The sequence below is a fragment of the Brachyhypopomus gauderio genome, chromosome 8 (genome assembly GCF_052324685.1).
Source record: "Brachyhypopomus gauderio isolate BG-103 chromosome 8, BGAUD_0.2, whole genome shotgun sequence".
NCBI classification, from domain to species: domain Eukaryota; kingdom Metazoa; phylum Chordata; class Actinopteri; order Gymnotiformes; family Hypopomidae; genus Brachyhypopomus; species Brachyhypopomus gauderio.
The window spans coordinates 15759536-15774932 of NC_135218.1; the positions used below are offsets into that span (position 1 = coordinate 15759536).

The 15397-nt window shown below is 41.9% G+C and overlaps 2 protein-coding genes across 30 annotated transcripts in view; one reads left to right on the forward strand and one right to left on the reverse strand.

The window, feature by feature from the left end:
• Window positions 1-805: 805 nt before the first annotated feature.
• atg4c (autophagy related 4C, cysteine peptidase) lies at window positions 806-10605 on the reverse strand. Its single transcript, XM_077014890.1, has 10 exons — window positions 10311-10605; window positions 10005-10088; window positions 9652-9879; window positions 7598-7922; window positions 7250-7320; window positions 6786-6943; window positions 5302-5380; window positions 3419-3495; window positions 2923-3042; window positions 806-2405 (listed from the first exon to the last, which is right to left on the reverse strand). The coding sequence occupies exons 1-10, from the start codon at window positions 10384-10386 to the stop codon at window positions 2244-2246; spliced, it is 1380 nt and encodes a 459-aa protein (XP_076871005.1). The 5' UTR covers window positions 10387-10605; the 3' UTR covers window positions 806-2243.
• Window positions 10606-11699: 1094 nt separating this feature from the next.
• Window positions 11700-15397, forward strand: part of dock7 (dedicator of cytokinesis 7) — a 39242-nt gene continuing 35544 nt past the window's right edge. For 20 of the 29 annotated variants that reach the window (XM_077014862.1, XM_077014858.1, XM_077014864.1 and 17 more), the window contains exons 1-2: window positions 11879-12034; window positions 14743-14845. In XM_077014862.1, coding sequence (XP_076870977.1) covers window positions 11997-12034; window positions 14743-14845 — 141 coding nt within the window. In that variant the 5' untranslated portion in view covers window positions 11879-11996. Of the gene's footprint in view, window positions 12035-14742; window positions 14846-15397 lie in introns of all 29 variants that reach the window. The other 9 variants (XM_077014875.1, XM_077014876.1, XM_077014880.1 and 6 more) reach the window with 5 other exon arrangements.

The following is a 15397-nucleotide window of genomic DNA, read 5'->3' on the forward strand; positions in this document are numbered from 1 at the left end:
CTATTGGCAGGCGTGTTAAAACAGAGGGTGGCGGGGCGCGGCCTCACACTGTTACCCCTGCTGGGGCACAGCTCTTACCGCCCCAAGTACATGACTCATTAATCAAATATTCATACAGCCAGCATCGTAAATTCAGGCAGAACACAAAGTCCCCTCAAAGCCCCGATGGCCTGCAGCACAAACACCCTTTCATGGAGGACTGGCAGAACGGTCGGAATCTCGACGCATTCTTCCTCGCTAACACGCTCTTCCTCTCTTCTGTGCTTTATTTCCTAAAAAACAGCCAAGAATGAATTTACTGATCATGGACGCAAGTGCAGAAAAGCACTTCGAATCGATGGCTGCATTGTACTCCACCACTGCAGTCTTCACGACATGTGGCGGCAAAAACAGAAACTTAATTCTTCTGCTTTGGCCCTCAGAAGATCAGCTTGTTCCAGCAAACAGGGCTCGGAATCGAAGGCCATGGCCTTTTTGATACAAGAATTTGTATTTAACATGAAAATAGCACAAGCATTGCTCAAACGGAACAGAAACAGAAGAATTAACCATGGCAACATTGAATCCGACACAAGGAAATTTTCTTTTCCTCTAAAGAGTGTACAATCACCACTTGTCTCTTCCAGATTTGAGTTCCTCTCTCCTTGGCCTACAGGGGTGAGGGGTTAACCAGTGCAATACATTTTTAGCCATCTGTATTCTTACACAACTCTCAGAAACATGCTTAAACAATTAAAATAACAAAATGTACGCCTCTATAAACAAAATTTTTAAGCATTAAGTAAAAACTAAAATAAAAAATCTATCCAAGATTCATCACTTTATTCTATGTCACAAACCAATCCAATCACAACAAAATATTAATAAGCTCTGTGAAAACTGATTTAGGCAGAACAGGCTGGTAGTCTGCAGACATTGTAGCCTTCACTATGTTAGGAGGATTCATCTTTTCACACAACCTAGGAGGTAACAAAATATGAACAATCTAGTGTTACAGCTGTATGTAGAATCAAAATCTTTAGTTTCCATTAATGGGCAACACAATTCATTTGGAACAAAATAAGTATGCATAAGCTTTACAATAACAAGACAGAAATCTTAAGAACTTAATCTATTAAATGCACCATAAAAAAAATTATGCAACAAAATGTTTTGGGGGAACTAAAGCAAAACAAAATTAGAGAACTTGAGAGTATGGAATAATTAAACATGCCTATAGGAAAGACAACTGGACAAAGTCTTCCTTAACCCAAAAGTTTAACTGAAAAACTTTCTGCATTGGCACTGATGTACGGGGGACTTTGCCAAAGTCCCATGACATGAAATACCTCACATCTAAAACGGTCATGGATTTAGCAGCACTGATATCAAATGAGGAGACTTATTTAGGTATATTCAACCCTGTCAGATTACATTTAAAGCCAAAAAACTATAACTAATGAAATACATGTATTATAGATTCTTACTCTTACTCCATTCTTCAGTGTGTTTGAGTGTGTGTGAGTTTATGTCTATGAGTGCTACATTTTCAGTGCATCTCCACGGCACATCAGGAAGCAGTCAGCAGTTGAATGTCATACTGCATGCCACCAAAACACACGATTACATGTTATAAAGGCTGTGTAGATTATACAAGCCAAAAAGTAATTTTTTTAACTTTTCTTCACTCAGAGCATACAATGCACCATGCTCTAAATCAGAACAATGACAAACATCATTCTCAGCCGACATTTAAACCGTAGCGTTGTGCATCTCTTTCAGAAACATCAGTGTATTTATGTTTTTAAGGAACAGTAAGTAAAAGTGTCATGTAAGACGTAGTAACGAAGACTAGTGACAGAGGTACAGGACGCGTGTTACACATCACAAAACCATGAACATGTCCCATCTTTGCTATATAGGAAATGCTTAGATTTTGAACGGTAATATCTGTACAATCCAAAATGAGCTTGGTTACAGTGTTAGGTTGAAGTCCGGGTCCATATTCACAGAATACGTCAGCCTTGAGGTGCTATTTCGGAGGTTTGGTTGTTAGGAGGTCTTGGTGATTCTGAGTTGAATAGGCAAAAGGCCACGTAACCACAGAAGTGGGAACACTTTGCTTGTCCGATATTCCCCATGGCCAGGCTCAACAGACCCGGTGCGTTCGCTTGCTAAGATTGAAAAGCCTTTAAAAGCCAGTGTTGAAAATAAATAGCATGTCTGAAACAGCACTCTTAATCTGTGAGGTTCCCGGCCCTAGCTCACAGAAGCACAAAGTCCCCTGCTGTGGCCCCTGCCTTGCGTTTGCCTCGAATGAAGGGCCACTCTCTGTTCTCCATGGGCACAGAGAGTTCATAATCCCTGCCATGTCCTTTCATGAAGGTGAACGCTGGGTACTTGTCTTTCACTGACGGCTGCAACACCTATGCCACGCAGAAGCACATACAAAAATTATTTTTCAAAAGCCATTGAAACTACATTAATAATAATGCTGCTAATAATGATTAGATTCCCCCCCCCCATTTGAAATGTAGACAAAGAGGAAGGGATGATGCAAAACTCTGCACTCCCTGTTACGAAGGGTCATTCCTCCAGTAGATCACGAACACGAACACGTTGATTGTTATTTTTGCACAGCTAAATGCTGCCACCTGCTGGCAGGTTTTATATACACCGCAGTCATTCCTAATTTAAGCAAGCCACTAGTTAGTGTGCACGACCCTACAGGAACTATTTATTTATTTACTTGGAAATCTCACTGAGGACTCAACATTCAAAGACTCGATCATTCTGCATTCCTGGCTAAGGAAATTATTTATAAATAAAATCTATACTTGTGAATAAGAAACAATAAGCACGCTCATTTAGATACTCCAGGCCTACAGTGTGGTAAACAAGTGGGGACATAAACATCTGATTAAACACCTCATTTTCACTTACCTTTGACAACTCACTGCTGATTCTTTCATAGTCTTGAACACTTCTTGAGTAGAACCCAATAGTGCAGCTGGGGTCCATTTTGATGAACGCCATCTTCTTTGGTGACGGGCAGTGAAATGACTAGAACAACAGTTATGGAGGGATATTCCCTCCTGTCTCATATCACTGACATATAATATCCAGCCAAATTATTGTAAGTAGGATTTCTAAGCCTCACAGAAAATACCTTTGATGTGTGTATGTGCAAATCAGACTAATCAAATAAGCCTCAGCATGTCGAACCCAAAAGTGTTTTATTATACACTCGGATCTAGGTATTACATGGCTGACTGATCGACAAACCAAATATCGATATTTCACTCAGATAGATAGATAGATAGATTTTCCATTTTCTTGTGATCAGTAATTGAGTGATCATTCCCTAAAATACTAACAGAAACTATTTATTTCACATCACTAGACAGAGGTCAAGGTTTTTTTTGTAATTCCACATTACCTGAAGAGGAAAATCACTTTTGCTGACGTCCACAAAACCCTGAGAGTAATGAGGGTCCATGTAAATCAAGCTGTCATCTACAAGGACAAAACAAAAGACAAGTTATTCAAAAAAATAAAGAAATAAATACAATAAAGAAATGCCCTGATTATTATAATCCATATGCTTCTTCAATTTCTATGCAGAGCAGCTCAAAGTCGTCCAGAGATCCTGCTGGGCTCCCGACAATTTAACCCACATTTACACACTTTTGTCCTCTCCTTCTCTCGTACATATCTTTATTTCGCTCAGTCGTTTCTGGAGTGGATTAAACTCTGCATAATCAAATCTGGTAGTACAAGCATATTTCTTTACAGCACAGAAAGGGGGCTGTCATTTAATTTTGGTGCAGGGAAATTACTTTTATAAACAGGCAATTATAGTCCGTTATTTGCATATGATAAATGCCAGCGGCAGGCGGCCCGGGCAGGAAGAATGTACTGCTTGTCATTTAGACATCATCGCCAGCTGGACTTCAAATTGCTAAAATGTAAATGGGTAAATATTGACTGCCAGCGTGTACAACTGAAGGATCCTCCACACTGCTGAAGAGGAGTGGGTGCCCCTGGTGCAGCGATGCACACACACCCTATGGAGATCTACTATGGCTCCACTACGGCATGCACATAGGTGATGTATGGGGGCGCCATTTCTGATGGGGTACGTGTCTGTGTAGAGTACACTGACTCAGTGATGGGGTATGTGTCTGTGTAGAGTACACTGACTCAGTGATGGGGTACGTGTCTGTGTAGAGTACACTGACTCAGTGATGGGGTACGTGTGTGTAGAATACACTGACTCTCTCAGTGATGGGGCACGTGTGTGTAGAGTACACTGACTCTCTCAGTGATGGGGCACGTGTCTGTGTAGAGTACACTGACTCTCTCAGTGATGGGGTACGTGTCTGTGTAGAGTACACTGACTCAGTGATGGGGTACGTGTGTGTAGAATACACTGACTCTCTCAGTGATGGGGCACGTGTGTGTAGAGTACACTGACTCAGTGATGGGGTACGTGTCTGTGTAGAGTACACTGACTCTCTCAGTGATGGGGCACGTGTCTGTGTAGAGTACACTGACTCTCTCAGTGATGGGGCACATGTGTGTAGAGTACACTGACCCAGTGATGGGGCACGTGTGTGTGTAGAGTACACTGACTCTCTCAGTGATGGGGCACGTGTGTGTAGAGTACACTGACTCTCTCAGTGATGGGGCACGTGTCTGTGTAGAGTACACTGACTCTCTCAGTGATGGGGCACGTGTCTGTGTAGAGTACACTGACTCTCTCAGTGATGGGGCACGTGTGTGTGTAGAGTACACTGACTCTCTCAGTGATGGGGCACGTGTCTGTGTAGAGTACACTGACTCTCTCAGTGATGGGGCACGTGTGTGTGTAGAGTACACTGACTCTCTCAGTGATGGGGCACGTGTCTGTGTAGAGTACACTGACTCTCTCAGTGATGGGGCACGTGTCTGTGTAGAGTACACTGACTCTCTCAGTGATGGGGCACGTGTCTGTGTAGAGAACACTGACTCTCTCAGTGATGGGGCACGTGTCTGTGTAGAGTACACTGACTCTCTCAGTGATGGGGCACATGTCTGTGTAGAGTACACTGACTCTCTCAGTGATGGGGCACGTGTGTGTGTAGAGTACACTGACTCTCTCAGTGATGGGGCACGTGTCTGTGTAGAGTACACTGACTCTCTCAGTGATGGGGCACGTGTCTGTGTAGAGTACACTGACTCTCTCAGTGATGGGGCACGTGTCTGTGTAGAGTACACTGACACTGACTTTCTTGGTCTCTTTGAACTCTTTTTTGCAAAATGAGCTCCAGAATGGCTCACCTTGAAATCCAACAAAGTAGTAGGCTTGTTTGGGTTTTCCACCGATAATGCCGATGCAGTACTCCAGACTTAAAATGCCCTGATGAGAATGAATGGTGATGAGAATAAATGATACTGACACTTCATAAACAAAGACCATTTTCACTACTGACCTTTCAAGGTTAAATTGGTGTTTGCAGTTGCATAAAAAAGCATGAATAAAATGTAAATATTTTTTTCCTTGATCATATTAGACAAATGTTTAGAGATGAAACCCCTAAATCTGCACTGCTATAATAGAAATAATGAGTTTCTTTTTGTTTTGTTTTTTACAATTCTAGAAACAGTAAGAAATAAGAGCACAAAGACAGTGTGTACTGGGTGTGTGTGTGATGTCCTAGTCATATTAACACGTGCATATGCACCCAGTTGTAGTGTACAGACACACACACACACACACACACACACACACACACACACACACACACCCAGGCATAGTACACACATGTATGCATGCAGACCTAGTATACATGTGTATGTACCAAGTTGTAGTACACCATGCCTGGATGCATGTGTATTAGGACTCTGTGCCTAAGCCTAAACTGGTTCATGTATGTAAGACAAAAGTGTAAAGAGATCTGGCAATCACTGGCAAACTGTCATGTGACAAATTCTTGACTAGCAAAGCCCATATCTTACATTTATGTTGAACTGCAGTACAAAAGCTAAAAACCCTCTGAAAATGTCACACACATACGCATGCGCGCGTGCGCACATGCACACACACACACACACACACACACACACACACACACACACACACACACACACACACACACACACACACACACCACTGCAGGACTTTCCTTTGGCTTCACTCCATCCATCATGGTTTTTGTACTGAATTTTTAAAAATAATTTCTAAACAATTTGGGTTTTGACACCGACACTAAGCATTTCATTGTCAATAATCACTGTGTCATTTTGATTATTATTTTTTAGTTCAGAGCTCAGAAAGAAATTGGCATGTTGATGTCTGAATCTATTTGGGGATTTGATTTTTTTCTTTTCTCAAACATGTTAAGTGATGTGGCATGGTATGAGAGTCAGGATTCTCTCTTTGTCTTATGAACATATAAATAATGATAATCAGCTGTAGTTCCCTGTTGCGAGTTACACAATCTTTCTTCCTGCACCCACAGCAGTAAAGAAGACATATAACACGCATGGCTTATTCCAGATCTGCCATTAAAGGAAACATGAATTTATGATGGAATGACTACAGTCATTTCACCTGAAAGATGTCATCAAATAAGTAAAAAGGTCTCTAGCATGGACATCAGTAATTTCTGAATAAAATTAAATGTTTCACTGTGACAGCCAGAGTGAACAGTATATTTAAATGACAATACAAAATATTACTTAAGAATACGAATGGAAGATTTTGATAAACACTCTGACTGTATAGGATCTACTGTTATGAAGGAGCAGGTGACCAGCCACACCTTGACAAAGTTGAAGTAGTCAGGGTTAATCTTCTCCCCGCCCAGTCTGACAGGAATGAGGATGATGACGGCGGCCATGCCGTCAGCAGCAAGCCCCTCAGGGTCCCGGAGGGCGTCCGCCCGTGCCGAATGCCTCTCAACAACGTCGGCATTGTACACTGCAGTTAATCGATAACAGTGAGGTCACGCTAAGGTCATTCACCTGCCACTCATGCTCAACTGCACAAACGTGAGAATCTGAGCAACTCTCCTTCACTCTTTTGGGGATTTTAGTGCGGCTAAACAAGAGCAGAGGGCATTTGTTACTACACAGGACAGTGAACTAGCTGGAAACGTCTCGACAATTAGTTTGTGATAGTATGTATAAAAACAGTATGTAAGAAAATAATATGGAACAGGACTCAATTAGGAGACATCCACCACGGCCTACAGGCCCCCAGACCTGCCAATCATTTTTTCCCCACCTGTGCAGTCCTGTGCCACGTAAACGTTCACGCTTCGAAGGGCGGGGTCAGTCGCCTCCTCCACAGCTTTCCTAAACCCGCCCACCAGTAGCATATGGCAAGAGACAGGGTTTTTAATTATGATACATATGACCACTGGAACACATCAAAACGGAGCCGAGGCGCACACCACAGAACACCCTCAATTTATCAGGTTGCATGATCCTGTAATCTTCAACCAATACATGATTAATTAAGTAGTCCTCGCTCAGAGCAAAGCATCATCTCAATTCCGACCGACCCATGTCATCACATTCCCGTTATTGCATAACATGAAAGTAGGTGCAGACATCAATAAACAGCACCAACCTGAGGATATGTGCCACTACGGCAGGACCATACCAGTCGCCCGCTCTTTTTCCTGAGGTCATCCCCAGATGTACCAGCCTGTGGACTCCGAGCTGTGCGGACGGAGTGTCTCCGAACCAGGCCACAACAGTGCGGTGGTGCACCTCTTTCAGGTGGGCATCAGCCTCCTCTGCCCCACCTTGGCACTGGTAGACAGACGGGGCGTCATCTCGCCTCTCTCCCTGGAACGAAGACTCCAGTGAGGACACCAGTCGCCGCGCGGCACTGCTGGTCCGCGTCTCTGTGTCCAGTGGCTCCAAGGTCAACGCCCCGGGCCACATCCATTCTGAGAACAAACAGACGGCAAAAAGGAGGTTACAGTATCTAATAATTATGAAGAGATGGAGCCTGACAGGACCAAACAGCACACCGATATTTGCATAAATACGTTTTTTTTTTCCAGGGGTACATTTACATATCATAAAGCTTGCTAGAGGCTAGAGCCTTGTAGAACAGATGTCTATGCTTTTAGAGTTTCCTAAAAACCTATGCAATTATGAGTACTTTAATTAGGTAATCTTTACTTTATTAATTAGTCGATTAAGAAGCTAGAACTGTCCATATGGTGCACTGAGGAGGGACAAAAATGTCTTTCAGAAGTCCTCAAATAAAGTTCTCTAAATCATGCAGAGCTATTTTACAGTCACATTTGACTTTTAATGAGCAGAGCTAATACTTAAAGAACAGTCCAATTACAAGATTCAGTGTGACCAGTAATTCACTTTTACTGCATTTTAGCCTTACAAACATGGTGGGACCCTAAAGTGACATGGGTAGGAGTGACAGGGGTCATAAAGGATTCTGCGCTTGGTTCTGAAGAATTAAGGTAATGACCTTCCTAAGTGTCAGATCATGTAATTGATTAATAAATGTGATTTAGCAGCCATCAGTTACTTTATAGAGAAAGATTTTTGTAATGCCATATTTCAAATTACTCACAGCCTCCAAGTGAGTTTAAACATTGTTTTCCAAATGGAGGTAGTGAAGTGAAAGGTGACATCATTTGTTCATCTTAATAAATGTAACTATGCTCAGTCACAGAAGACCCTACTTACCATTTGAAAATGAATCTTCAAAAAATTCAACCTTTGGGTTGCACAAGAATATATAGATCGCAGAGTTTCATATTGGTACTGAACATCAAAAGTGATATTTCTGGTCATTTATTTTTCTTATAAGACTTGAATGACAACAGCATTTACATTTAGGACATTTAGCAGACACTCTTATCTAGAGTGACTTACAAGTGATCACTAGGGGGCTGTGGTACCCTAGCCCAGGGCCAGGGAAGTTGGAATTAAGTGCGGTACTTCAGTCATGACCTGGAAATCGAATCCACAACTCTCTGGTCACAAGACCAGTTCCCTAACCACCATGACAGCCTGACCAAGACCGTTGAAACTGAAACATGCTCAACAGCCCTACGTTAATTTTAGTGGTACAACTCTACAGAGAGTACCACCTGGATACTGATATGGGAAGTGAAAGGATACTGAACTAGTTCAAATCTATTACTGAACCAGTTAAAGGGTCTTAAAATTATCACACCTGACTTTTACTTGTATCCTCAACTGACGTTGAATTTTAGGTGTGCTTCATATGAATAAGCCCACTAAGACCAAATGCCTCTTAGCTTAAGTAATGCTCCTGTTTATAACATGCCTGAAGTAAATCCCATGTTACTGACTCACTAGACAGATGACTTCTAACAACATTCAATTACCAAATTACTCTGTCATGCTGGCCAGAGTAGAAACTTTATGTGTGTTTTTATTTTCTTTTTTTCTGTTATTTTTCTCTCAGAAATATTTTTTATCATCTGGATTAGGTCCACTAGGAAATGTAAATCTATAAATGTACTGTAGCCTTCAGTTTCTAACTGAGCGAATAAGGAAGTTTCCATTCCGTGTACAACATCCTGTTCAGAGTAACAGTGAGACTCTGACACAAACCCAAACGAAGGAAAGTGGAGGAAGAAAATCATAAACTCCGATCCGTTTGGAGCTTGAACTGACCTCTCCCCAGGAAATGAAGTAAAAGCGCTTGAGCCAGCATCATCTGTCCTGCCCTGAGAGTGCAGCCCCATCCACAGTCAGAGGTCACGGTTGATCCCGGCAGGGGTGCAAACTCCTCCCGATACGTTAGCCACACTCTGGAAGCAAAATCACTCCGAAATCCATCAACGTCGCCCATGACAGAGTCTCCGTCAAATGCATTACTGTTTTCTGTGGGGCTTTCTTCATCTGCGGACACCAAGAACAATCAACGTCTGAGGAACTGTGCAAGGAACTTCAGCTCTGAGGAAACACCAATGAGCTACTAATGAGCAGCAGAAGAGACACAAGTATGTGTGTTGCCTTTCTTTTACCTTCTGCCTTAAAATGATAACACTTCCCGAGGAGGAACACTGGAGAGTTGCGGCTAAAGGAAGTCTTGGTTTTCAGCACCCAACCTAAAATAAAACAACTGCACTGTACTGCGTGTTTGGAAACACACACCCCGTTATTGTAATAACAATAATGTGTAATAATGACACAACCACTTGGTGTCTATGAGGAATTACGCAACGCAAGCTGACAGTGTGAAGATCTTCCAAGTGAACTGTGTTCTGGCTCGTAAACCCGTTAGAAGATAGTAGACCCGGGTGGGTCGGGCCAGTGGCTCCTGGACTTACTGTACTTCACACTGTTCCATGCTGACATGAACCTCGACTTTAATTTCTCCACCTCGTCGGTCCCTTTAGTCTCCATTTCATCAAGCACAGACGAGCAGAACCCATCCCAACGAAATGTCTCTTAGTGCTGTAGAAAACGTGGCTACGCAGCTGGCTGGGTGTAAAAAGGTAGTTTAAGTGGATAACTACACATATCTGACCAAATGCTCTGAAACGTTTATCAACTCACTTTGCCAGCATGTCACGTTTGTTTACATTTTGAGGAAGTAGCGTCTTGTGTCTTTGGTCTCGCGGTGTTTCGCGATAACTTGCGGGTCGTGCCGGAGAGGTTAGTCGTGGCCTCTGGGTGGCGCTGTTGAGCATCGCACACGCTGGTTGTGAGATCTTACTGCGAGACGACTGTCTGGAACTGGGATTATAGTACAGTGTGGCTGACATGATTCCTTTTATGTCAGACATTTTGGAGGACAATGAATTTCCAAGCGAGTTAAAGACGGAACTCCAAAAATGTGTTAATTCTCAGAAATAACCAGATCGCTTATTGCATCGTTATGGAAATAAACATTTAATTTAGTTTGATTTCGAAACATGCCATTTCCATAATTATAATTAAATGAAGGTGCATCGTTTGAATTTTTAATTAATGAAGATTTTTCTGTACCAAAGACTGCATAATCACAAGCAGTCATCCATGCACAAATATGTTAAGCTGTCAATCATTAGATACATTTATTTAGTGCCCTTTTCATACCAACAAAAACAAATTAACAATATAATATTTGTAAAAGTAAGACACATATGCGGCTGCTATTGCATTTAGGCGAATCTTATAAATATTTAATAAATATTATTACAGTTTATAAGATTTTGTAAGCTTCTGTACCGTAAAGTACAATTAGTTGCATGGCAAATATATAAACCTAATTATTAGCCACTAATCTCAGAATTTAGTGGTGCTGTTTTTTAATTAAATGCCTTTGACTGAGGATATTTCAGTGGAAATCAACAGACAAAAAATAAAATAAACAAACAAAACCACCATTGTTTCGCATTTACATACAAAGAAAATAAGCAATAATTTTTTTCGAATTTACACATTTTCGTCTTAAATATTTAGTTTTCTTTTTTGCTTTTTTAAGGCGAATTATTCATCGCACTTTTATGTAATATTTATCTTGTTTCCCCTTATTTACATTTAGGTAGACGATCTCTTTAGATGCAATATGTTTTTAAATTGCTTTTCTTGTTTCTATTCTTCATCAACAATTGCACATCGGAAACGTGAACCTCGGAGGAAAGTGACAGATTTGTGTAGCGGATGCACTTCACACATAATAAAGGTCTATAGTTTCCTGCTCCATTGTTGTGTACCGTGCACACGGGATCTGAATCCTTCACCGCGCCTTTGTACTCGCCTCCGTGCGGACTCCCGCTGTCTGCTGTACTAATGAACCGCACACACTTTATACCACACATACATTCACACCGGAGTCCGTTTCGTTTGGAAAACTATGTCCAAATGTTTATATTTACAGTGGTCTACGAGTTGATTTTGTCCCCCGTTGGAGTGTGAGATTGAGAGTGCGCGTCTTTGCGGTATATTACGGTAATATCTGCGCTCTCTGCTCCTCTCAGCGGCGCTCCACTTGGAGATCTCGGGAATTCGCGCAGTCCGCGGCCGCAGCAATGGCCGAGCGCCGCGCCTTCGCCCAGAAAATAAGCAGGTAAGAACGTCCGCAGCTTTTGGGATGCAAAGCCCCGTGAGTAGCTGTTCATTTCTGGGTGTCTCTGCTGTTTGATGATCCCCCGTGGACCGCTGGTTTGGTGAGGGTGTGAGCCGGTCCCGGATTAGGCCTAGAGACGGGGCAGGAGTGGCGGACGGTGCTGGCGCTGTTGTAGGGTGCGGAGATGCCCGGGTGACCCGCCCTGCGGGTAATACTCTTGTACCGCTGCACACGGTCAAACGGGCTTTTGCACGTTTGCTTACTTTTAATACGCGATCGCCTGTGTTCTAGCGATAGAGATGGGATTAGTAGCCAGAGCCCGGCGGTCGATCGAAATTACACGATATTGAGACGTACTGACACATCAAGCAGTCCGCATATGTTGCCACCAGACAGGGGCTTGTTATTATCGCCATCTGATTTTATGATTAGAGAACTATGCAGTGTAATATGGCAAATGGGGGTTTGTTTCTGGGCAAAACGTCGCGAATGTTGATGTAAACATTGAATTAGGTCAGTAAAAACAAACAATCCACTACATGTGAGACCTGCAATCACTCGTGTTGCCATATTTAATAGTTTAAAGAGGTGTAATCTTTCAGAGATGTCTGGAGCCTAGTCACTAATGAACACAATGGAGAGGTGCTCGCAGGATCCGCTGTACTGCTGCAGATCTCATGATCCCACTGATGTTTTGCCTTTGGGTGAGAACTGCGGAAACGCGTGTGCTGCTCCATTCGTGTCTCTAAATCACTGCTAGCCAAGTCTGTAGTTGGTTTATCCGAAACACAGGTCTTTCTGTTCTGAAAAAAACTCCTTTATCAGTGGAGCTGCATTGATGAAATGTCACTTTTTTTTTTTTTTTACCACATCTCCTTTACCTAAAAACGTAATTAAGTTTCATGCATACCGTAAATTATGAGTACACACATTAATTAACACTAATAATTTTTTAAAATCTTTGATTACACTGAATCAGTTGTATACCAGGAAATTACTGGAGGCCAGGCTAGTATCAGATATGCAGATAAGTCCATATCAGTGGTCTGCACTGATATGGACAAACTTGAGTTTCCTTTAAGTGTATTTTTCTTTGTTAAGGTAATAAGATAATTAGGTTCGATTTGTTAAAATGGAATAACTTGGATGTGTTTACTTGTGATTTATTTTTCTTTTTTTTTTACAAAATATGTAGTGTATGTGTGTGTTTTGTTAGCATATGTGGGGTAATAACGTATGTATGTTTAAGATTGAAAACAATTTGAAATGGTGTTGCCAGTTAAAAATGAAACTAAATGCATTGCTGCTTTCCTCATGTCAGTTCTTGGTTTTTTCTTCCTTACCCAACAACAACAAAAAACACAGCAAGTTCTTATTCTTAATTACTGCATGTTTATACATTATCATTATCATTACCTCCAGTCAATCTGTGAACAACCTGTAACTAGACTCTCCGTAAACAAGCTGGTAATTATCTCGCCCCCTTTGAGGAATGCCCAGTGTAAATAAAGGTGTATCCAGAATCAATAAGGATGCTAACAGTGTGATTGTTGGTTCTGTTCACTGTTTGGGTCTAGTACTACGGCTTGTTGGTTCTGTTCACTGAGGCTTTTCTGAATGAAGCACGTTTGTGAAATATTTTTCTTCCCCTGACCTTAAAGCAACCTCTTTTATAACCTCTCATGTGATTAATGTTTTTGTCTGAGAGTACCCGAGACTATTTCCGTGTGTGTAATTTCTGTCATGGAGATGCTTTAGTAGAGTGCCACTTTGATGGCCACTGTAAATTAGCCTTTTTGGCACTGCTAGACTGCTTTGCTCTAAGCTTCTTTTCTCTGCTTGGTGGCTCTGAAACGTGGCCCATCTTGTGTGAGGGGGATGGTTAAATCTTTTCAGTAGACTAGAATAAAGCTGCTGTAAACAATGTATTTTTAGAACTCTGTCTTTACATCTTGACAGCTATGTCTAAAATAGTTCCTGTGAGGCTCTATGTGACTGTCCCTAGGCTGTGAAATCAAGTAAAAGTACAAATATGGACTACATTTTGTAACTCATGCTTTTTGGGTAGTATTTTATAGTATATCTTGTATTTCATAGCTTTTCGTTGTCTTTTAGGGTTAATGACAATCTTAATGATATACTTGGTCTCTGGTCTAATGTGCTAGCATGAGGATTTCTTCCACAGACACAACAACGCTCTGTTGTACGTCACTCCAGACAAGGGCATATGCTGTCCTAACTGCTGTAAATGTCCTAACTGCTGTAAATGTCCTAACTGCTGTAAATGTCCTAACTGCTGTAAATGGTGACTTCCCAAGCATGCAGATTCATACATCTTGGGTGATTCAGAAAGGAACATTACTGCAAGAACAGCGGCCGCATAAGCTGCTGTTCCGTCTGCTTCAGAACAAAGGCCGTCTTTCCTTCCTCCTCCGCAGCTTGGTGTAGCTTCTCTGTACTGTTTATGGCGTTGTAAATTCAGCCATGCACTCAGATGAATGAAAACCATGAATGAATTCCTCAGATGTAGCCCGTGTGTGGGTTAATCAATTCATAATCTGTATACGAGTAATTAATCCTTTGCATGAAGTGAGATCGTTGAGGTTTCTTGCGATGGATGTCTCTCAGTCTGTTACACTTTGTAGCCTGTTGCACTTTTGTCTTGGAGGCATGATTCTCACACTTGCCTCTGCCTTTTTGCCGTTCAGGACTGTTGCTGCGGAAGTGAGGAAGCAGATTGCTGGTCAGTATGGAGGTTCTCCTCAGCTCCTCAAGAACCTCAGTGTGGGTGGGAACACGGCAAGCCATTCAGTGAGTATGATACAGAACTGTGTAGTGTAGTCTGAATTAATCTGGTTCCGAACAGATGAGCATGTCCGCTACTGAACTGAATCTGTTCAGCACGTTGGTCAATTACAGCAGTTACTCATTAGCTATTTTATGGGCTTTGTCACTCATTCAAATAAAATTCCATTCTATAAAGTGTTTACAATACTGCATAAAATCTAAAATAATGTAAAAGATATGAAGTGTTTAGCAATGCCCCTGTGGTGCATTTTATAGCTGTCACCTTGAGGTTTTTGATGCCTTGAGATGACGAGCTGATTTGTGAGGGTACCAAACTGACTTCTTACTGGAGCAGAACTGGCTTACTTAATGGTGATGTCACTTCAAGGATTACAGCCTTAAAACGAGCGCGCTGTCTCACTCATCTTTGTATGAGCAAATGAGCAAAGCACCTTTTAAAAGACTCACATAAGTGTGTTTTAACTCATGGGGGTGAACACCAACCCATTTCAGATGCTCCATGCAGAATGGTTGATTTGAGATGGGCGCTGAGATGTTGTTTGGGCTGCACTCGGC

Excerpts from the sequence above, each read along its gene's own strand:
- atg4c (XM_077014890.1), bottom strand. The coding sequence starts at position 10,386 with ATGGAGACTAAAGGGACCGACGAGGTGGAGAAATTAAAGTCGAGGTTC. Across the intron at positions 9,880-10,004 it reads TTATCATTTTAAGGCAGAAG|ATGAAGAAAGCCCCACAGAA; the intron begins GTAAAAGAAAGG and ends TGGTGTCCGCAG. Across the intron at positions 6,944-7,249 it reads CGTGGCACAGGACTGCACAG|TGTACAATGCCGACGTTGTT; the intron begins GTGGGGAAAAAA and ends GATTAACTGCAG.